This window comes from Schistocerca cancellata, chromosome 9 (genome assembly GCF_023864275.1).
Source record: "Schistocerca cancellata isolate TAMUIC-IGC-003103 chromosome 9, iqSchCanc2.1, whole genome shotgun sequence".
NCBI lineage: Eukaryota > Metazoa > Arthropoda > Insecta > Orthoptera > Acrididae > Schistocerca > Schistocerca cancellata.
Genome location: NC_064634.1, coordinates 1,275,435 through 1,298,836, shown reverse-complemented (window position 1 = coordinate 1,298,836; position 23,402 = coordinate 1,275,435). Strand labels below are relative to the sequence as shown.

At 43.4% G+C, this 23,402-nt stretch overlaps 1 protein-coding gene across 1 annotated transcript in view; it reads left to right on the top strand.

Annotated features, from left to right (window-relative positions):
- The first annotated feature begins 7,371 nt into the window (after positions 1–7,371).
- The window catches only part of LOC126100311 (UDP-glucosyltransferase 2-like), a 102,939-nt gene continuing 86,908 nt past the window's right edge, over positions 7,372–23,402 (top strand). The window contains exon 1 of the mRNA XM_049910922.1: positions 7,372–7,526. Within this exon, the coding sequence (XP_049766879.1) occupies positions 7,521–7,526 (6 nt within the window). The 5' untranslated portion in view covers positions 7,372–7,520. The remainder of the gene's footprint in view (positions 7,527–23,402) is intronic.

The window sequence follows — 23,402 nt, the reverse complement described above, 5'->3', positions numbered from 1 at the left end:
TGGAAATTGAAATAAGAACACCGTGAATTCATTGTCCCAGGAAGGGGAAACTTTATTGACACATTCCTGGGGTCAGATACATCACATGATCACACTGACAGAACCACAGGCACATAGACACAGGCAACAGAGCATGCACAATGTCGGCACTAGTACAGTGTATATCCACCTTTCGCAGCAATGCAGGCTGCTATTCTCCCATGGAGACGATCGTAGAGATGCTGGATGTAGTCCTGTGGAACTGCTTGCCATGCCATTTCCACCTGGAGCCTCAGTTGGACCAGCGTTCGTGCTGGACGTGCAGACCGCGTGAGACGACGCTTCATCCAGTCCCAAACATGCTCAATGGGGGACTGATCCGGAGATCTTGCTGGCCAGGGTAGTTGACTTACACCTTCTAGAGCACGTTGGGTGGCACGGGACACATGCGGAGGTGCATTGTCCTGTTGGAACAGCAAGTTCCCTTGCCGGTCTAGGAATGGTAGAACTATGGTCTCGATGACGGTCTGGATGTACCGTGCGCTATTCAGTGTCCCCTCGACGATCACCAGTGGTGTACGGCCAGTGTAGGTGATCGCTCCCCACACCATGATGCCGGGTGTTGGCCCTGTGTGCCTCGGTCGTATGCCGTCCTGATTGTGGCGCTCACCTGCACGGCGCCAAACACGCATACGACCATCATTGGCACCAAGGCAGAAGCGACTCTCATCGCTGAAGACGACACGTCTCCATTCGTCCCTCCATTCACGCCTGTCGCGACACCACTGGAGGCGGGCTGCACGATGTTGGGGCGTGAGCGGAAGACGGCCTAACGGTGTGCGGGACCGTAGCCCAGCTTCATGGAGACGGTTGCCAATGGTCCTCGCCGGTACCCCAGGAGCAACAGTGTCCCTAATTTGCTGGGAAGTGGCGGTGCGGTCCCCTACGGCACTGCGTAGGATCCTACGGTCTCGGCGTGCATCCGTGCGTCGCTGCGGTCCGGTCCCAGGTCGACGGGCACGTGCACCTTCCGCCGACCACTGGCGACAACATCGACGTACTGTGGAGACCTCACGCCCCACGTGTTGAGCAATTCGGCGGTACGTCCACCCGGCCTCCCGCATGCCCACTATACACCCTCGCTCAAAGTCCGTCAACTGCACATACGGTTCACATCCACGCTGTCGCGGCATGCTACCAGTGTTAAAGACTGCGATGGAGCTCCGTATGCCACGGCAAACTGGCTGACACTGACGGCGGCGGTGCACAAATGCTGCGCAGCTAGCGCCATTCGACGGCCAACACCGCGGTTCCTGGTGTGTCCGCTGTGCCGTGCGTGTGATCATTGCTTGTACAACCCTCTCGCAGTGTCCGGAGCAAGTATGGTGGGTCTGACACACCGGTGTCAATGTGTTCTTTTTTCCAATTCCAGGAGTGTACAAACAGCATAGTGAACCCATTATTGTGGCCAAGATAGATAGGAAGCCCACACCTACTACAGTAGTACAAGTTTATATGCCAACTAGCTCTGCAGATGACGAAGAAATTGAAGAAATGCATGATGAAATAAAAGAAATTATTCAGATAGTGAAGGGAGACGAAAATTTAATAGTCATGGGTGACTGGAATTCGAGTGTAGGAAAAGGGAGAGAAGGAAACGTAGTAGGTGAATATGGATTGGGGCTAAGAAATGAAAGTGGAAGCCGCCTGGTAGAATTTTGCACAGAGCACAACTTAATCATAGCTAACACTTGGTTTAAGAATCATGATAGAAGGTTGTATACATGAAGAGCCCTGGAGATACCGACAGGTTTCAGATAGATTATATAATGGTAAGACAGAGATTTAGGAACCAGGTTTTAAATTGTAAGACGTTTCCAGGGGCACATGTGGACTCTGACCACAATCTATTGGGGACTGATGACCATAGATGTTAAGTCCCATAGTGCTCAGAGCCAGCCACAATCTATTTGTTATGACCTGTAGATTAAAACTGAAGAAATTGCAAAAAGGTGGGAATTTAAGGAGATGGGACCTGGATAAACTGAAAGAACCAGAGGTTGTAGAGAGTTTCAGGGAGAGTATAAGGGAACAATTGACAGGAATGGGGGAAAGAAATACAGTAGAAGAAGAATGGGGTAGCTTTGAGGGATGAAGTAGTGAAGGCAGCAGAGGATCAAGTAGGTAAAAAGACGAGGGCTAGTTGAAATCCTTGGGCAACAGGAGAAATATTTAATTTAATTGATGAAAGGAGAAAATATAAAAATGCAGTAAGTGAAGCAGGCAAAAAGGAATACAAACGTCTCAAAAATGAGATCGACAGGAAGTGCAAAATGGCTAAGCAGGGATGGCTAGAGGACAAATGTAAGGATGTAGAGGCTTATCTCACTAGGGGTAAGATATATACTGCCCACAGGAAAATTAAAGAGACCTTCGAAGATAAGAGAACCACTTGTATGAACATCAAGAGCTCACATGGAAACCCAGTTCTAAGCAAAGAAGGGAAAGCAGAAAGGTGGAAGGAGTATATAGAGGGTCTATACAAGGGCGGTGTACCTGAGGACAATATTATGGAAATGGAAGAGGATGTAGATGAAGATGAAATGGGAGATACGATACTGCGTGAAGAGTTTGACAGAGCACTGAAAGACCTGAGTCGAAACAAGGCCCCCAGAGTAGGCAACATTCCATTGGAACTACTGACGGCCTTGGGAGAGCCAGTCCTGACAAAACTCTACCCTATGGTGAGCAAGATGTATGAAACAGGCGAAATACCCTCAGACTTCAAGAAGAATATAATAATTCCAATCCCAAAGAAAGCAGGTGTTGACAGATGTGAAAATTACCGAACAATCAGTTTAATAAGCCACAGCTGCAAAATACTAACACGAATTCTTTACAGACGAATGGAAAAACTAGTAGAAGCCGACCTCGGGGAAGATCAGTTTGGATTCCGTAGAAATACTGGAACACGTGAGGCAATACTGACCTTACGACTTATCTTAGAAGAAAGATTGAGGAAAGGCAAACCTACGTTTCTAGCATTTGTAGACTTAGAGAAAGCTTTTGACAATGTTTACTGGAATACTCTCTTTCAAATTTTAAAGGTGGCAGGGGTAAATACAGGGAGCGAAAGGCTATTTACAATTAGTACAGAAACCAGATGGCAATTATAAGAGTCGAGGGACATGAAAGGGAAGCAGTGGTTGGGAAGGGAGTAAGACAGGGTTGTAGCCTCTCCCCGATGCTATTCAATCTGTATATTGAGCAAGCAGTAAAGGAAACAAAAGAAAAATTCGGTGTAGGTATTAAAATCCATGGAGAAGAAGTAAAAACTTTGAGGTTCGCCGATGACATTGTAATTCTGTCAGAGACAGCAAAGGACATGGAAGAGCAGTTGAACGGAATGGATGGAGTCTTGAAGGGAGGATATAAGATGAACATCAACAAAAGCAAAACGAGGATAATGGAATGTAGTCGAATTAAGTCGGGTGATGTTGTGGGTATTAGATTAGGAAATGAGACACTTAAAGTAGTAAAGGAGTTCTGCTATTTGGGGAGCAAAATAACTGATGATGGTCGAAGTAGAGAGGATATAAAATGTAGACTGGCTATGGCAAGGAAAGCGTTTCTGAAGAAGAGAAATTTGTTAACATCGAGTATAGATTTAAGTGTCAGGAAGTCATTTCTGAAAGTATTTGTATGGAGTGTAGCCATGTATGGAAGTGAAACATGGACGTTAAATAGTTTGGACAAGAAGAAATAGAAGCTTTCGAAATGTGGTGCTACAGAAGAATGCTGAAGACTAGATGGGTAGATCACATAACTAATGAGGAAGTATTGAATAGGATTGGGGAGAAGAGAAGTTTGTGGCACAACTGGACCAGAAGAAGGGATCGGTTGGTAGGACATGTTCTGAGGCATCAAGGGATCACCAATTTAGTATTGGAGGGCAGCGTGGAGGGTAAAAATCGTAGAGGGAGACCAAGAGATGAATACACTAAGCAGATTCAGAAGGATGTAGGTTGCAGTAGGTACTGGGAGATGAAGAAGCTTGTACAGGATAGAGTAGCATGGAGAGCTGCATCAAACCAGTCTCGGGACTGAAGACCACAACAACAACATAAGAAATGAAGCATTTAGCAACTGTTAAAACTGTAAAAAAAAAAAAAAAATACTACACTTTGTTCTTCACAGCATAAGGCGTGACGATAGGCTTGATACCTTTTAACACTTCAAACAACGAAGAAAGTATGTTTTACAAGTAAAAGGCCGTCGGCCGTCTATATTTCGATTTTTAGACGGTATTTCCGATACACACCGGAAATGGAATGCAAAGTTTAATCTATCCTTTTTTTCCATTTTCAGATTTCGTTTCCGGTAAATATAAAATCTAACCTATAATAGACACAGACAGTCGACAGACTTACATTCATAAAAATATTTTACTGTGTGCACCACATGAAACCGTAATAGATTCGTTATAAAATGAAACAAATGCTGCAGCTCTCTGCATTAGTCATTAATTTCTCCAGAAACTATGTCACTGAAGTTTTGTCTGCCTCACACTCTGTCGTTGTTGTTGTTGTGGTCTTCAGTCCTGAGACTGGTTTGATGCAGCTCTCGATACTACTCTATCCTGTGCAAGCTTCTTCGTCTCCCAATACTTACTGCAACCCACATCCTTCTGAATCTGCTTAGTGTATTCATCTCTTGGTCTTCCTCTACGATTTTTACCCTCCACGCTGTCCTCCAATGCTAAATTTGTGATCCCTTGATGCCTCAGAACATGTCCTACCAACCGGTCCCTTCTTCTTGTCAAGTTGTGCCACAAATTCCTCTTCTCCCCAATTCTATTCCATACCTCCTCGTTAGTTATGTGATCTGCCCATCTAATCTTCAGCATTCCACACTCTGTCATGTTATCCATATCCAAACAGTGAAGGGCAGTGACAGAAGACTAACTTTTGTCGGGCATTTGGATGACGAAGCCACCCACGGTACAGTTGGCTGAACTCTTTTTCTTTCTGGGGGGGGGGGGGGCAGGAGGAGGGGATTTCGGGTGGATTTCGGCTGTCGGTTGGTCGAACCCCCGACCGCCCGACAAGAAAAGTTCGTCAATCGGTGGGCCAAAGCTCAACTACACAAGCCCAATTTGTCCATCGGTCGGTTGGTGCTTGTGACTTGTAAGGTCACTACACACGCGCCAGTTTATCGGCCGACCGACAGTCCAATTTCGTGGCAGCCTACAAGCGTGCCGACCGGCTGCACTTGATTACAGCGCCACTGTGATGCTCTGATTCGTATACCTTAAGTTGAGTGCGTTTGCGTCATTCGAAGTCTCGCTTGGTTTTACACAGAAACAAAAACGTGGGTTCGCCTCGGCTGTTTTATAAGGGGCGTTCGAAAAGAAACGAGCCGGAGGCGTAATTACAGAAACCAGTCCCTGTATGTTAGAAGTATTGACCGTGACTGTTCAGACACTTGTCCCACTGTGACACAAGGAGGTGAATGGCTGGCTCACAAAATTCTCAGGCCTGCGATGCTAAGCAGTTACGCACGCACAGCTGGACGTCGTCGTCTGAGGTGAATGGTTTGCCCCTCAGAGCATTTTTGAGGGACAAGAAATGGCGTAATCACATGGAGAGAGGTCCGGACTGTGTGGAGGGCGGCCGAGGACCTCCCGGTTCAATTTCTGCAGGAGTGCCGCGACTGTGTTGGCGGTACGAGGCTTTGCATTGTCGTGGAGCAGAATGGCTCCATGGGGGAGACTGCCTGATCGTTTTGATTTGATCGCTTGGCGAAGGGTGGTCAAGGTTTGCGAGTAACGCTAGGTATTCACCATTGTCCCGTGCTGCAGGAAGTGAATCAGAAGGGGGCCAGCTTGGTCAAAGAAGAACGTCAGCATAACCTTTCCTGCACTCGTGTGTACGATTACGTCCTGCTATAAGTGCGAAACTGGTTAAGATCGCTGCCCTGTAAATTTTATGAGACAGCCATTCAATGCCTTGTGTCACAGTGGGACAGGTATCTCAACAGCCAGGGTCAGTGCTTCTAACATACAAGTACTGGATTCTGTAATTATGCCACGGGCTCGTTTCTTTTTGAACCCCCCCCCCCCCCTCCCCAATAGAGATGACAAGGCCAAAAAACAAAAAAATAAACAAAAACACAAAATAAAAGCCGAGAGAAAGCTGTGGGCAAACAAGTGGGTAATGCAAGGAAAGAAATTCACACACGTTATGTTACTTAACAGCTGGAATCCGATGATTTTCGTAATTATCTAAGAATGGATGCATCATGCATTTCTGAGTTGCTGAACGTCATCAAATGATTCTTAATGTCATGATAGAGGCTATTAACTACTTCATGATTTCTAGCGACTGGCAGAAATTAGGACGACATGAAGTTCAGTGCTGTTGTATCCCCATAATTATTAACTACATGATTCCTGAAACCTGCAACGTCTCGTATAATTGATAAGAAATACAGGATGCTAAAGCAAAATAAATAAAACAAAAGACTTTCACGTAAATGTCATTAATTTATTTATGTATGTTGTATAAAAGATGACCTACAAATTTAAGAAATTCATTTCAGATTCGGAGAAGCAAAACTAGAGTTGGTGGTGGCGCACATCTAATAAATGTAACATATACACAAGAAATGAAACATGTAGCTAATGTTACAACTGTAAAAAAGATCCCTCACTCTGCTTTCCATAGCAGAAGGCTTGGATATAGGCTGGACTTTTTTAACTCTTAGAATAACGAAGCAAGTATATTTTGTAAATTAACGTCAGCTGAATGTCGATATTTCGGATTTTAGATTTAACAACAGAAAAACAGAAGGTCGACGCACATTATTCCCTGTATGTGCCGCATGAAACAATTACGGATTCGCTAAAAAATGGAAAAAGTGCTTCATTTCTTGCATCTATGAGATATTGCTATACTCCTCGGACTACGAGTCCCGTGAACTTCTGCAGTCTTCAAATTCCTCTAGAAACAATGTCCTTGAAGTTTCGTCCATCTCTCAACCTGTAAAGAATGCTAGAAGAGCATTTAAGTCTGGGCGCTGTGACAAAAGACGAACTTTCGTTGGGTAGCGCTACACAGGACACAATTTATCATATGAAGTGATGGGTGGGTTCGGCTGTCGAGTGATCCTGCTCGCCCGACATCCCGATGAGGAATATTCGTCGGTCGGTCGGTTAAAACACCGACACACGTTGTTTGTCGGTCGGTTGGCGCGTGTGTATGGCCCTACCCTAACTCATCCGCCGCCGCACAGCCAGCTACGTGGGAAACCAGTCGGAGCGGCGAGCGCACACGTTGACCGTGAGGCGCGCTGGCGAAACGGCGCCGGTGACTGGACGCGGAGGTGCCGGCCGTATCCGCCGTAGCGCTGCAGTCTGCCGTGTTTGCGGCCGGCGACACGGAACGGCGCGTTGTCGTAGATAGCGCGTGTGCGCGTGGAGGTGGTGTGGTCGCGGCTGCCGGTTCTCCTGTACCCTACACGCAGCGCGGCGTGCTGGCGAAATGAAGGTGAGTCTCGTACACGACATCGATAACTCTGGTTGGTAGCACTGGCTGCCAGATTCACTTTTGTTTCTCTGTTACCGCGACGAAAATAATGGCTGTATGTTCCTGGCCACACCGCAACTAGTCACCCAACGTTATTAATCCGTACGGTTTAGCTGCGTAGGATTGTATTACACTAAACAATTTCATTGACAAACTCGCTTCTTCAAATATTTATTTCGCGTAGTGTAACAGGAAACTTTTATCACATGTTGCCGTTCATTAGATTTACTTGATTAAATCTAGCGCCTCGCCTTGGAGTTGATCAAAGGAAGCGTTAAACATCTTCGTCTGTTTGCTGCCAGGAGAGATCTAACCTCCTTGGTTTAATCAGAGACAAAGACAATCACTACGTTTACGTGCGACCCTTCTTCCGAAAGACGGAAACCGGATATCGGAAACTGTTTTCCGCTGTCATGTTTGCATGTTAAGGTCTGAAGCCGATCTGTTAGCCCAGTTAAATACGGCGTCTGGAAAACAGCTATTCCAGTTTTTGATTTAGTTAGGACAATCGCCATTTCTCTCACTTAAATATTAGAGGTAGACAGTTTCGTACTCAAATATTTCTGATTCTCCTTCACTGGACAATGAGTCATCTCGTCCATGTTAGTCGAATATTTTGAAAACAAGGCGTAAACTGACAATGCAAGTAAGATTCAAAAAAGATTGTGCGTTTACACGGGAGCGAAAATAAATTGTGGAAGTGGAGAACCGGCAGCTGGGATAAATAAGGCTTAAGATCAGCGAGATGGGGGAGGAGGAAGAGGAGGAGATTGACATAAATCCAATTCCCATGAATATTTAGGTATTCCGAAGCATTGTCGGGTGTGCTAGTATACTGTAAAATGAAATCCTATGCTTACTTGACTTATTACAGCAGTCTGTCTGCTGTTGCTGATGTGTGATGTTTGGCTCGTAGATCTAAGTACTTCCTCTCTTGTTTTCCGTCTCCATGATTTTCGTTCTTGCTTTGATTGTTGTTTCTGAGGAATACAAGGCCTCTGATAAGTCTACTGTACTATGTCTTAATTTGGCATAGATGGAAATGCTCTTTTGTTGAAATGGATCCGTGTAAGTTTGTATGCATTTTGTAAATTTGTGATCCTTTATTCACAGAATGTCACCTTTCTGTTTTCTGTATAATTTCGCCCACGTATTTCAAATTTCCTAGTTATCTTTCCATACTTCGTTAACAGTGGGTCTGTGGATTTTGTATCCATGTATTGCGTTTTTTCATACGACATTTGTAGTCCTGTTTTGGCTGCGATTTCGTGTAGTGTGTTTAGAGCTTCCTTGGCCTCTGTTCTGTTGTTTGTTATGGTGGCTGTGTCATCGGCAAAGGCTAGGTGTTTTATGTTGACAGCTCTATCCTCCTCTCCCCATCTTTACCCCATTGACTCCTTTGTCCCGCCCTGATTGTTTCCTGCACAACAGAATGAAACATAATGGGTGACAGACCATTTCCATGGCTCACACCTGTCTTAATTCCGAATGCTTGAGCTCTCTCCCATAAACTTTAATTTTGATTTTTGTATTCGTTAATGTTTACTGGATTAGCTTTCTGGTTTTGTTGTCCACCTTCAATTCTTACAATGTGTTGAAGAGTCTATGTAGTCATAGCTTCTTGAAGTCGACGAATGTTTTAGTGGGTGTTCTTGGACTTTCCTGTTAATATTATTCTGTCACCAGATCTGTTCACTGCATTATCTTCCCTTTCTGAACCCTCTGTGGTCCTATCTGTGGATCCATCTGAAGCTCTACCCAATCTAACTGGGCTTTTAATAGAATTTTGTCTCTCACAGGCAGTAGTGAAATTCGTCTGTAGTAATTAGGATCTGTTTTGTCTCTTGTCTTGTGTAGAGAGTGTATTATCCCTGACTTCCATTCTTCTGGTACATTTCTGTTTCCCAGATGTTTTCGATGGTTCTGTGTATTTTAGGTTTGTTGTGTTCCTGGTTTGATTTCCAAATTCCCGCAATCAGTCCATCTTCAAGTGCTGTTGTTTTTCAGTGATTCTTTATTTTCATAATCTCCTCGTCTGTTGGCGGTTTGGAATGGAGGTTGGGTTCTGGCTTCTCGAACTGAACGATCAGCATCAGTTTATCACATTTTAGTTGTGTGTCGAAGTATTGTGCTAATATTTCACATTTTTTTGGGTTTGTTTTTTGAAGCATAAGCTCGGTGATTGGTATCCTGTAATATTTTCTCTGAATGTTCTGTGAAAATTTCGTATATTTTTGTTGAAGTCTTCTTCCCTCTTTCAATCTGTTGTTTTCATAACATCTTCGAAGTGGTCTTCTGTATCCTGTTGAACTCTTCGCATTTCTCGGTTGTTCTGAGACTTAAATTTTTTCGAAGTTTATATTCTGTCTTCCGTGTCTCTGTCGCATGTCACGTTCCACCATTTGTGTTTCCCTTTTTTTCAGCGGCTGCCTCACTTTTATCAGTTCCTTAATTTTCTGACAGTTCTGTCCAGTCATTACTGTCGATTTCCTCAATTATTCTATTACTCCTTTCTTGTTTCGTTGCAACTACTACATGTCTATTCGGAAAAATGTTCTCTTGATTTGTCTACTGGTTATAAATTTCGCTTTAATTTGGAGTAGGTGGTGGTCGAATTCGAAAAGTCGTTTCCTTGTTCTTTCATTCATAATTTCTCTGGTGTTTTTCATGGACATTGCAATGTGGTCTGTCTGAAATTCTCAAAGGACGTAGCAGGGGGATTTGAAAGTTCGTATTTTGTGTAGTTTCTGTAATTACGTAGACATGGTTTTCGGGTCGAAATTCCTCCAAAAGTTTCAGGTTCTCCCCATTCTTGTTTGTCCACTTGTCAGCCGTGTGTTGTCTTTGGTTTTTCTTTCCCTGCATAATTGGGAATTAAAATCTCCTAGTAAAACTTCCATGTGCTTCGTGTGAATTGTTGGTTTCTTCCACATCTTCCCAGAACTCTTCTATCGCCTGTGGCTTTTTGTTATTGTAGTTTGTGGGGCATTTGCTTTGATTAGTATATATGCTTTGTTTCCTGATCGTATCGTGAGCGTTGATTTTTTTTTTTACTATTTTGAAGTGAACTCTATTACAGAGTCCAGTATCGATCTGTGCGCTACAAATTCTGTTCTAGATTTCTTCCTGGGGTAGTTATGACTGGCTTCCACTTGTATATAAGTATTCTACGGTTTTCAAGAGTCAAAGTGGCTCTCGTCTGAGAATCGTGTTACCTGTGTTGCCACAATTTTGATACAGAATTTATCCATAGTGTTTATCAGCTGTTTCAGTTTACCTGGTTTCAGTAGTGTGTTCGTGTTGAGTGTTCCAATGTAAAATATTCTGTTTTCTGGGTTTTCAAGTAGCTCCAATTCTCCTGTTCATGACATACCTGATCCCTTGGAATCCAACAAGCGAGGTAGCGCAGTGGTTAGCACACTGGACTCGCATTCGGGAGGACGACGGTTCACTCCCGCGTCCGGCCATCCTGATTTGGGTTTCCCGTGATTTCCCTAAGTCTCTTCAGCAAATTCCGGGGTGGTTCCTCTGAAAGACCATAGCTCACTTTCTTCCCCATCCTGCCTTAATACGGTGGGACCAGTGACTTAGCTGTTTGGTCCCATCCCCCAAATCAACCAACTCTGGAATCAGGCGATCAGGCCTATTACCCAGTCTTACTGACTGGGACCCAGGGTAGTGGATTCTTTCGCATTGTACTCTCATGATTATTCGTTTGTGTTGAGGTTTTGGTGGTGAAATTCCAAAGGATCTCACGTAATTTTGACTGGAGTTCTGAGATCCAGAAGATTTTATTTTCAATTGGAAATACCCAGTTTTATTACGTGTTCGGCTTCTACAGCAAAAATAAACTAGTGTTTACCTGAAACACTTTTTCCATTCGTGGTGGGTGGCGCTGTATTCGACAAAACTGAATTCTTCCCAGCTTTTACAATTACGAATAGAATCATTTAATTCCACATTGCATTTGCGATAAAAGTGTAAACTTTTTGTTCTAAGGATTTAATATTTGGTTAGCGCAAACTTGTTGCATTGATGACAGACGTCTCTCCCAATGACTCACCTGCTTCTCTTCGCTGCCTGGTCTCTGTAGACATACTCCAAGCGTCTGTGAATATCTGCGATGCTCTGGTTTTCCGCCGAAGGAAACTCAATGGCAGCTCTCTGCTTGGAAAGCATCTTCGTTACAGACACCATCTTGAAGGCCATGTATAGCGCCGCCACCTATTAGAACTTCATCAAACTGTAGGCGCTGAAGTGGGAACATTCCACGATGCCCCACAAGAAATTCCGCATTTTTTAACTGAAACTGGGTGAGAAAGAAATGTTTAGCATTACTTATCGAACACCCATCGCATTTCATATCGCATATAAAATATATTTCTGGTGAACAAATATTACTTACGCCAGATACCCATTCCCATGAACCAATTAAGGAAGCTCCCCAATCGTTCCCCCCAGAGGTCTCACACTTTCCTGTGCTGCAGACTTATACATCCACTATCCCACTTTTCCTCTGCCTTTCCAGTGGATGGTGTTTCTGGTGTAGATCACATGTGAACCTGGTACATGGTTTAGGACCCTAGTTTTCAGTTTCACTTCTGGCGCTCTATACGGCTTTTCATTAATGGATGTATGTTTCCCATTGTTGAGTTTGACCTGCCACCACTTTTCCCAATTTTTCAAAAGTATGGATCGTACAGGAAAGGCTGCCCAATGTGTGTCTGTTCAACCTTTGTGCCTTCCATCTGAGCATCCTTCCTTTCCAGTAAGTTAGTACATCCAAAACCCAGCCTGGTAGTCATCCTGTTATGGGGTGTGGGGGGGGGGGGGTGGTGGTAAAGTACCTGCACGGTTGTAGCACACAGAGATTGCTTTATTTGTGCCTAATCTGAAATTTTCCCATGTATGCCAAGGAGTATGTGCCCCAAGTCATGGAGCATGGGGTCTCCAGGCACTGGATTGCTGGCCAGGCAGGGCAGAGTCCATGGGGACAGCCCCAGTCTGGAATGGGTGGCACCATGGTGAATGAATGACTCGCACATGAAGTGGATGAAGCTTTCTCCAGCTCATGGTCCTATGGAACCAGCAGTCTCTTCACAAGGAAAGAACTTGTTCAATGCAGAGAGATACCACCCCAAAAGGATTCCTGTCCTGGCTATGCTGTGGGAAGAATGTCAGGCTAAGCTGCAAGCAGCGAAATATTAACCACAATGCTTGGTTTGCACGAGGACAAATTGGAATTTTGTTTTGGCCACAGTGCCTTTCTTTGTAGAGACTATAGGGGACAAGTTTGGGGAAGTTGAAACCATCTCGAAAATAGAGTGGGACAATTTTGATTGAAGCAGCATCCCCTGCCCAGACACACAGTGCTTGCATGTGACAAGCAGGATAACAATCTGGTGGTTATCACTCCCTATAACTGTCTAAACATGGTTCAAGACATAATTTTCCATGGTGGCCAAATCTTAGTCTGATAACGAGCTACATGCCAACTTCGAGTGATGGGATGTACACTTTGTTCATGATGCTGGTAAGGGGCCACAGGACAACAGGGTTGCTGCTGGGGCCTTTGTCTTAGCCTTTAAGGGTGACTTGTTGCCTGAAAGGTCAAGGTGGTGGTACCCGATATGACGTAAAATATGACGTGAAACCATGTGTCCGCTCCCCCTTCCAAAATGGTGCTTCAAATGCATGAAATTTGGGCACATGCCACCACCAGCTCTGTCTGTAGGGATTGTGGATGAACCGTTGCAAACCGAGTTTCCTCTTGCCCCCCCCCCCTCCCACCTGTGTCAACTGTGGAAAGCACCATTCAGACTGCTCACTAAACTGCACTGTCTTTCAAGAGAGAAAATACAAGACTATGACTCTGAACATACTTACATAATAACATCCCAAGAAAAAGAATGGGCATCTACATCCTGCATGCATAAAAATGTCATATGCTACAACTATGACAATGTCACTCTCTTTGCAGACAGTACTCTAGCCTGCTATGGTCCCTACAGTGAAACTCCAGGGCCACATAACTCTCCTTATGCTGCTTCCCTCACACCCACTTTGGGAGCAATGGCTCCCCCCTCCACGCCCCAGAGACACTGTTACCCATCCCGCAGCTGGAGGTGTGTCACCATCGCTTGGCTTCTCACGCCAGGAAGGCATCCATCGGTACACTCCCCCCAGTGTGTTTGCTGGTCTGCAAATGGATACCGACCACAGGTAGCAGCTCCAGACTACTGGTCAAAGGGCTACAAACTCATCAGTTCCTGAAACTAATCAGAGAAGCCCTCCCAGTCATCTAAACCCCCTAAAAAAGAAAGAAAGAAGCCTCCCGAGATGAAGGAAATTCCAGTGGCCACCACGCCACTTGATCCCACTTTTTCCGCTTCTCTGGATGTGGCAGCGATCTCAGCGGGCCCTGAAGCTCCAGATCGCTGTACACAATTTATTACAGAGTCTGTGTGTGGATAGTGTATCCTTTCAACCAGCGATGGCAGATGACCACGGGACATAAACTGCCTCCGTCGCTTGATGCCCACACAGTATACTGACCGCATGATTCTCCAGTGGAATTGTAGTATTTTTTTACACCACCTGGCTGAGCTATGACACTGCTTGAGCTGCTCCTCTTCTTGCTGCATTTCTCTTCTGAAAACTTGGTTTCCAGCAACATGGGCACCTGCCCTTCATGACGACTGGGGATATTTTAAGAATCATGCCATTTATGATACGGTATCAGGTGGAGTTTGCACATATGTTTCCAACTGTATATAGTGAACTTTTGCCTCTTGATACAACTTTGGAGGCTGTGGCTGTTGAGGTAAGGACATTTCAGGACTGTACCATCTGTACTTGAGGACAATATTATGGAAATGGAAGAGGATGTAGATGAAGATGAAATGGGAGATACGATACTGCGTGAAGAGTTTGACAGAGCACTGAAAGACTTGAGTCGAAACAAGGCCCCCGGAGTAGACTAACATTCCATTGGAACTACTGACGGCCTTGGGAGAGCCAGTCCTGACAAAACGCTACCATCTGGTGAGCAAGATGTATGAAACAGGCGAAATACCCTCAGACTTCAAGAAGAATATAATAATTCCAATCCCAAAGAAAGCAGGTGTTGACAGATGTGAAAATTACCGAACTATCAGTTTAATAAGTCACAGCTGCAAAATACTAACTCGAATTCTTTACAGACAAATGGAAAAACTAGTAGAAGCCGACCTCGGGAAGATCAGTTTGGATTCAGTAGAAATGTTGGAACACGTGAGCCAATACTGATCCTACGACTTATCTTAGAAGCTAGATTAAGGAAGGGCAAATCTACGTTTCTAGCATTTGTAGACTTAGAGAAAGCTTTTGACAATGTTGACTGGAATACTCTCTTTCAAATTCTGAGGGTGGCAGGGGTAAAATACAGGGAGCGAAAAGCTATTTACAATTTGTACAGAAACCAGATGGCAGTTATAAGAGTCGAGGGGCATGAACGGGAAGCAGTGGTTGGGAAGGGAGTGAGAAAGGGTTGTAGTCTCTCCCCGATGTTCTTCAATCTGTATATTGACCAAGCAGTAAAGGAAACAAAAGAAATTTCGGAGTAGGTATTAAAATCCATGGAGAAGAAATAAAAACTTTGAGGTTCGCCGATGACATTGAATTCTGTCAGAGACAGCAAAGGACTTGGAAGAGCTGTTGAACGGAATGGATAGTGTCTTGAAAGGAGGATATAAGATGAACATCAACATTAGCAAAACGAGGATAGTGGAATGTAGTCGAATTAGGTCGGGTGATGCTGAGGGAATTAGATTGGGAAATGACACTTAAAGTAGTAAAGGAGTTTTGCTATTTGGGGAGCAAAATAAGTGATGATGGTCGAAGTAGAGAGAATATAAAATGTAGACTGGCAATGGGAAGGAAAGTGTTTCTGAAGAAGAGAAACTTGTTAACATCGAGAATAGATTTAAGTGTCAGGAAGTCATTTCTGAAAGTATTTGTATGGAGTGTAGCCATGTATGGAAGTGGAACATGGACGATAAATAGTCTGGACAAGAAGAGAATAGAAGCTTTCGAAATGTGGTGCTACAGAAGAATGCTGAAGATTAGATGGGTAGATCACATGACTAATGGGGAGCTATTGAATAGAATTGGAGAGAAGAGGAGTTTGTGGCACAACTTGACCAGAAGAAGGGATTGGTTGGTAGGACATGTTCTGAGGCATCAAGGGATCAGAAATTTAGCATCGGAGGGCAGTGTGGAGAGTAAAACTCGTAGAGGGAGACGAAGAGATGAATACACTAAGCAGATTCAGAAGGATGTAGGTTGCAGTAGGTACTGGGAGATGAAGAAGCTTGCACAGGATAGAGTAGTATGGAGAGCTGCATCAAACCAATCTCAGGACTGAAGACAACAACAACAACAACAACAACACCATCTGTAATGTTTATCTCCCTCCCAGTGGTAGAATGCCTCAGAACCTATTTTCTGCATTGGTTTCTTAACTATTACTTCTGAACTCCCAGGCGACTTCAATGTCCATAATCATGTGTGAGTTAAAACCACGATCACTGGCTGCAGTAAACGCATTGAAAACTTACTGGCACCTCTCGACCTCTATCTTTTGAATATTGGTACCCCCACTCAATTCAGCTGGCACATGACACTTATTGAGACATTGGTCTCCCTATATGCAGCCCTGGCCTTCTCCCAGACATCCACTGGAGAGTTAATTTTGACCTGTGTGGTAGCGACAATTTCCCAATATTCCTGCTCCTCCTCCTGCATCACTCCCCTGGGCGCCCACCTATATGCGCTCTCCAAAACATAGACTGGGATACTTTTGCTCCATTGCCAGTCTGAGCTCCCCACTAAATGGAAGCAGTGATGAGTCTGTCCAGAATGCAACAACAGTCATTCTATTAGCAGCCGACTTAGCGATCCACTATGGTTCGGCTTAGCCCTCAGTGTTGTGGTTACTGGACCCAGTACACAACTGTGGGTCCGCCTTGCTACGGGAGTCTTTTGAACTAGGCTTGTGAACAGCCTACCCACAGGGACTGCAGTCCCTCCATTATGGTTCAGGTACCAACAACAGCTGCTCAATTATGCTATATGCATTCTCCCCCCCCCCCCCTCCCCGAACACCCAAATTATCACATCCTTTTTCGTAGTAGGTCGGTCCACCTCCCACAGCAGACCCCAGAACTGGGGTCACAATTGCAGTTAGACTACAGTGTCGGTCTGTCGGTCGGTCGGTCGGTCTGTCTGTCTGTCTCTGTCTGTCTGTCTGTCTCCCTGGGACGGCGTCGAGGCAACCACGCTTACTTGCCTCCTATGCAGGCAGGCAGTGTTAGCGAATTACATGTAGGGGTGGGGGGGGGGTGGCAGGTGTGTCCACCTAGTCTTGGATATGCTTTAAAGAGCTGCAGAAGTAAAGCACAGCTGAGTCTGCCACTGCTGAATCTGCCGTTAGAATGAGGGACAAGGCAAATTACTACTACAGTTGCGAAAGGTAGTGACAAGTTTCCTTTGGAGGCAAGTGTCTTGTTCGGCGACAGATACGTATAATACAAGCTGACAATCTGAGGAGTGAAGCGGCTAACTCACATACTGGTCAGCCTGATAACGTATCAGAGTGGAACTTTCTCCACAAACCCGCTCGTATCTGCAGTTGTAGCAGAGGCCAGCTGTGGTCATAATGATAAAGTCGCTTTCAGCACAGTACGAACGTCAGGGGAGGGGGCGGAGGGGATGGAGGATGAAGTTTCGTTGTTGTTATTGTTTGGTCTGCAGTAGGACTTCATATTTTTAAAAAATATCAGGAATCTGATTCATCGATATTTAAAAAATTATCGGAATGTTATCGATACATCGACGGAAAAAATATGGACTTACCAAGGAAAATAAGTTGGCTGCACATTGTAAATACACTGCCAGTTTTAGAGCTGTGTATTCAAGTATTCACTTATTATTAAATATTCTGTACATCAGCAAGCTGGCGGCCTACTGATCCCCCTCAGAGCAAGAATGGAAAGGGAAACGATGCACGTTCACGCTTGGCGATAACCATTTTGCTAACAATGGTAACTGCATGTAAGTGGCACAGTAAAAGGTCGGATGGATCCGTCGGTCGGTTCCGTGACATGTCGGGTTTGTGTGGAACACTTCATGTCGACTTGCCTGTTTTCTCAATTCTGCATACGCCAGCGACCTAGCAGTTGTAGGGTCAAAATAGCGTGGTGGAGCCAAACGTTGCAGTCTCTGTTGGTAGTGCCAAGTCAGTATTTTCCCTCACGCGTCTTCGTCCACAGTCTTGTCATTTAGATTTTTGATCATCAGTTTCAGCAGCTGTTTTTGGAGAATGCCGATTTGAAGAAATAGCACATTACTTGCGATAAATTTTTTATTTTTATTTATTTTTATTTTTTTAACGCAGCTGGTGTACTATTTCTTCACATGGGATATCTTATTTCATCTCCTCTCCCCTCCCCCGCCCCCCCCCCCCCCCGTGTGTTGTTGGATTCTTCTTTGTCCCATATATTCTTGCTTCACACAATCATAGAGAGAGAATGGATGTGATGAAAGCTGAAAAAGTAGTAAGACTCCACACAGTGAAAGTAAAATTATGTTCTTCTACAACTTCAAAAGAACAGCTTCAAATATCATCACTCGATATTGCCATTTCGATATCGGTTATCGATATATGCTGAAATATTACCGAAAAGCATCGGTATATTTAAGAAAAATATCGATATTATCAACAGTTCTTGTCTGCAAACTCGTTCGATGCAACTCTCCTCGGTATTCTATCATTCCCAAGGCACTTCATCTCCGCATGACTATTGCAACCTACATTCATTTGCGCACTATGAGGGTGGTTTAAGTCTGGTAAATTTCCATGAAAGACTGGAACATTTTTGTTGCGCGTTCATGACTGGTAAGCGCGATTGTTTTACGGATCGTATAAAGAATTTCAGTAATGTACAGCGTACAGGTCATTGTTGACAGCCGGTTGAACTGGTCAGTGTGTCGAATGGAATTGAAAATGGAGGAAATTTTGTTTCGTGCTGTTACTAGACATTTTCATTTGCAGCACATGTCGAAACAGAAGTGGATGAAGTTCTCGCGGACTCTGCACCATCACTGAAGACCATCTACTTTTGGATTAAGAATTTAAACGTGGTCGGACAAGCGCCAATCTCTACTGAGAGAGTCCATAACACCTTGCACAGAGGATTGGGTAGGCAGAAGCTGCCGCGACTGCTCACAGTTTACCAAAAGTGTATCCGGCACAACATTTCAACACAACGTCTGGCGATGGTGAGTCTCAATCCGCAAGACTTTTTGCGCCGACTTGTGACTGTTGATGAGACATGTCTTCGTTACACACCAATGTCAAAACGGCAGGTGATGGCCACGGTTTTTTTTTTTTTTTTTGTAATTACCAAGGAATAATCCTCATAGATTACTTCGAAGAACCATAATTGGACACTATTATGCTTTCCTTTGAAAGTTGTCGGCTGAAGAAAGACCAAGGTTGGCACGCAAGAAAGTGTTCTTTCACCAGGATAATGCACCAACCCACACATAGGCGATAAGAATAACGCAAGTGCATGAATTGTGCTTCGAGTTGGTTCATCATCCACCCTATTCACTTGATTTAGCCTCAAATGATTTCTTCATGTTCCCTAACTTGAAACTTTGTCTTGCTGGAAATAAATTTTCATTAAATTAGGTAGTGATAGTTGCAGTCAACCAGTATTTGCAGAATTTGACAGAACCTGTTTCTCAGCTGGAATGAAAATACTGGAGGATCTCTGGACCAAATGAGACTGTCGAGAGATAAGGTGGGTTGTTTACGAAACAAATATTTTTTTCTTGATTTCTTTACCAGGCTTGTCAAACTGCCTTCATATAGACATGTTTTGGCGTCCCTCTACAATTTTTACTCTGTGCACTTCATTACCAAACTGCACTGTCTTTTGTACCTCAGGCGTATGTTCTGTCAAACAATCTCTTCTTTTAGTCAAGTTGTGCCACGAATTTCCTTTCTCTCCAGGTCGATTCAGATCTTCTGTATTAGTTAGCGTATTATTTCCTTTGTTCTTCAAAAAAATGAGCACTATGGGACTTAACATCTATGGTCATCAGACCATCAGAACTTAGAAGTACTTAAACCTAACTAACCTAAGGACATCACACAACACCCAGTCATCACGAGGCAGAGAAAATTCCTGACCCCGCCGGGAATTGAACCCGGGAACCCAGGCGCGGAAAGCGAGAACGCTACCGCACGATCACGAGCTGCAGACCTTTGTTCTTAGACCACCGTAAATTATTTTGCTGCTCAAATAACAAAATATATCTGCTGCTTGAAGGGTCTCATTTCCTATTGATATTCCCTCATCATTGCATGATTTAATTCGACTGCATTTCAGTATTCTAGTTTTCTTGATGTTTATCTTATCTTTTTCATGACACTACCCGTTCGGTGTTTTTGTGTGTGTTTTTGTGTGTGTGTGTTTTTGTGTGTGTGTGTTTTTGTGTGTGTGTGTTTTTGTGTGTGTGTGTTTTTGTGTGTGTGTGTTTTTGTGTGTGTGTGTTTTTGTGTGTGTGTGTTTTTGTGTGTGTGTGTTTTTGTGTGTGTGTGTTTTTGTGTGTGTGTGTTTTTGTGTGTGTGTGTTTTTGTGTGTGTGTGTTTTTGTGTGTGTGTGTTTTTGTGTGTGTGTGTTTTTGTGTGTGTGTGTTTTTGTGTGTGTGTGTTTTTGTGTGTGTGTGTTTTTGTGTGTGTGTGTTTTTGTGTGTGTGTGTTTTTGTGTGTGTGTGTTTTTGTGTGTGTGTGTTTTTGTGTGTGTGTGTTTTTGTGTGTGTGTGTTTTTGTGTGTGTGTGTTTTTGTGTGTGTGTGTTTTTGTGTGTGTGTGTTTTTGTGTGTGTGTGTTTTTGTGTGTGTGTGTTTTTGTGTGTGTGTGTTTTTGTGTGTGTGTGTTTTTGTGTGTGTGTGTTTTTGTGTGTGTGTGTTTTTGTGTGTGTGTGTTTTTGTGTGTGTGTGTGTTTTTTTGTGTGTGTGTGTGTTTTTTTGTGTGTGTGTGTGTTTTTTTGTGTGTGTGTGTGTTTTTTTGTGTGTGTGTGTGTTTTTTTGTGTGTGTGTGTGTTTTTTTGTGTGTGTGTGTGTTTTTTTGTGTGTGTGTGTGTTTTTTTGTGTGTGTGTGTGTTTTTTTGTGTGTGTGTGTGTTTTTTTGTGTGTGTGTGTGTTTTTTTGTGTGTGTGTGTGTGTTTTTGTGTGTGTGTGTGTGTTTTTGTGTGTGTGTGTGTGTTTTTGTGTGTGTGTGTGTGTTTTTGTGTGTGTGTGTGTGTTTTTGTGTGTGTGTGTGTGTTTTTGTGTGTGTGTGTGTGTTTTTGTGTGTGTGTGTGTGTTTTTGTGTGTGTGTGTGTGTTTTTGTGTGTGTGTGTGTTTTTGTGTGTGTGTGTGTTTTTGTGTGTGTGTGTGTTTGTTTTTGTGTGTGTGTGTGTTTGTTTTTGTGTGTGTGTGTGTGTTTTTGTGTGTGTGTGTGTGTTTTTGTGTGTGTGTGTGTGTTTTTGTGTGTGTGTGTGTGTTTTTGTGTGTGTGTGTGTGTTTTTGTGTGTGTGTGTGTTTTTGTGTGTGTGTGTGTTTTTGTGTGTGTGTGTGTTTTTGTGTGTGTGTGTGTGTTTTTGTGTGTGTGTGTGTGTTTTTGTGTGTGTGTGTGTGTTTTTGTGTGTGTGTGTGTGTGTTTTTGTGTGTGTGTGTGTGTGTTTTTGTGTGTGTGTGTGTGTGTTTTTGTGTGTGTGTGTGTGTGTTTTTGTGTGTGTGTGTGTGTGTTTTTGTGTGTGTGTGTGTGTGTTTTTGTGTGTGTGTGTGTGTGTTTTTGTGTGTGTGTGTGTGTGTTTTTGTGTGTGTGTGTGTGTGTTTTTGTGTGTGTGTGTGTGTGTGTGTTTTTGTGTGTGTGTGTGTGTGTTTTTGTGTGTGTGTGTGTGTTTTTGTGTGTGTGTGTTTGTGTGTTTTTGTGTGTGTGTGTTTGTGTGTTTTTGTGTGTGTGTGTTTGTGTGTTTTTGTGTGTGTGTGTTTGTGTGTTTTTGTGTGTGTGTGTTTGTGTGTTTTTGTGTGTGTGTGTTTGTGTGTTTTTGTGTGTGTGTGTTTGTGTGTGTGTGTTTGTGTGTTTTTGTGTGTGTGTGTTTGTGTGTTTTTGTGTGTGTGTGTTTGTGTGTGTGTGTGTGTGTTTGTGTGTGTGTGTGTGTGTTTTTGTGTGTGTGTGTGTGTTTTTGTGTGTGTGTGTGTGTTTTTGTGTGTGTGTGTGTGTGTTTTTGTGTGTGTGTGTGTGTTTTTGTGTGTGTGTGTGTGTTTTTTTGTGTGTGTGTGTGTGTTTTTGTGTGTGTGTGTGTGTTTTTGTGTGTGTGTGTGTGTTTTTGTGTGTGTGTGTGTTTGTGTGTGTGTGTGTGTTTTTGTGTGTGTGTGTGTTTTTGTGTGTGTGTGTGTTTTTGTGTGTGTGTGTGTGTGTGTGTTTGTGTGTGTGTGTTTTTGTGTGTGTGTGTGTGTGTTTTTGTGTGTGTGTGTGTGTGTGTTTTTGTGTGTGTGTGTGTGTGTGTGTTTTTGTGTGTGTGTGTGTGTGTGTGTGTGTGTTTTTGTGTGTGTGTGTGTGTGTGTGTTTTTGTGTGTGTGTGTGTGTGTGTGTGTGTGTTTGTTTTTGTGTGTGTTTGTTTTTGTGTGTGTTTGTTTTTGTGTGTGTGTGTTTTTGTGTGTGTTTGTTTTTGTGTGTGTGTGTTTGTGTGTGTGTGTGTTTGTGTGTGTGTGTTTTTGTGTGTGTGTGTTTGTGTGTGTGTGTTTTTGTGTGTGTGTGTTTTTGTGTGTGTGTGTTTTTGTGTGTGTGTGTTTTTGTGTGTGTGTGTTTTTGTGTGTGTGTGTTTTTGTGTGTGTGTGTTTTTGTGTGTGTGTGTTTTTGTGTTTTTGTGTGTGTTTTTGTGTTTTTGTGTGTGTTTTTGTGTTTTTGTGTGTGTTTTTGTGTTTTTGTGTGTGTTTTTGTGTTTTTGTGTGTGTTTTTGTGTGTGTTTTTGTGTGTGTTTTTGTGTGTGTTTTTGTGTGTGTTTTTGTGTGTGTGTGTGTGTTTTTGTGTGTGTGTGTGTGTTTTTGTGTGTGTGTGTGTGTTTTTGTGTGTGTGTGTGTGTTTTTGTGTGTGTGTGTGTTTTTGTGTGTGTGTGTGTGTTTTTGTGTGTGTGTGTGTTTTTGTGTGTGTGTGTGTGTTTGTGTGTGTGTGTGTTTTTGTGTGTGTGTGTGTTTTTGTGTGTGTGTGTGTTTTTGTGTGTGTGTGTGTTTTTGTGTGTGTGTGTGTTTTTGTGTGTGTGTGTGTTTTTGTGTGTGTGTGTGTTTTTGTGTGTGTGTGTGTTTTTGTGTGTGTGTGTGTTTTTGTGTGTGTGTGTGTTTTTGTGTGTGTGTGTGTTTTTGTGTGTGTGTGTGTTTTTGTGTGTGTGTGTGTTTTTGTGTGTGTGTGTGTTTTTGTGTGTGTGTGTGTTTTTGTGTGTGTGTGTGTTTTTGTGTGTGTGTGTTTTTGTGTGTGTGTGTTTTTGTGTGTGTGTGTTTTTGTGTGTGTGTGTTTTTGTGTGTGTGTGTTTTTGTGTGTGTTTTTGTTTTTGTGTGTGTTTTTGTTTTTGTGTGTGTTTTTGTTTTTGTGTGTGTTTTTGTTTTTGTGTGTGTTTTTGTTTTTGTGTGTGTTTTTGTTTTTGTGTGTGTTTTTGTTTTTGTGTGTGTTTTTGTTTTTGTGTGTGTTTTTGTTTTTGTGTGTGTGTGTGTTTTTGTGTGTGTGTGTGTTTTTGTGTGTGTGTGTGTT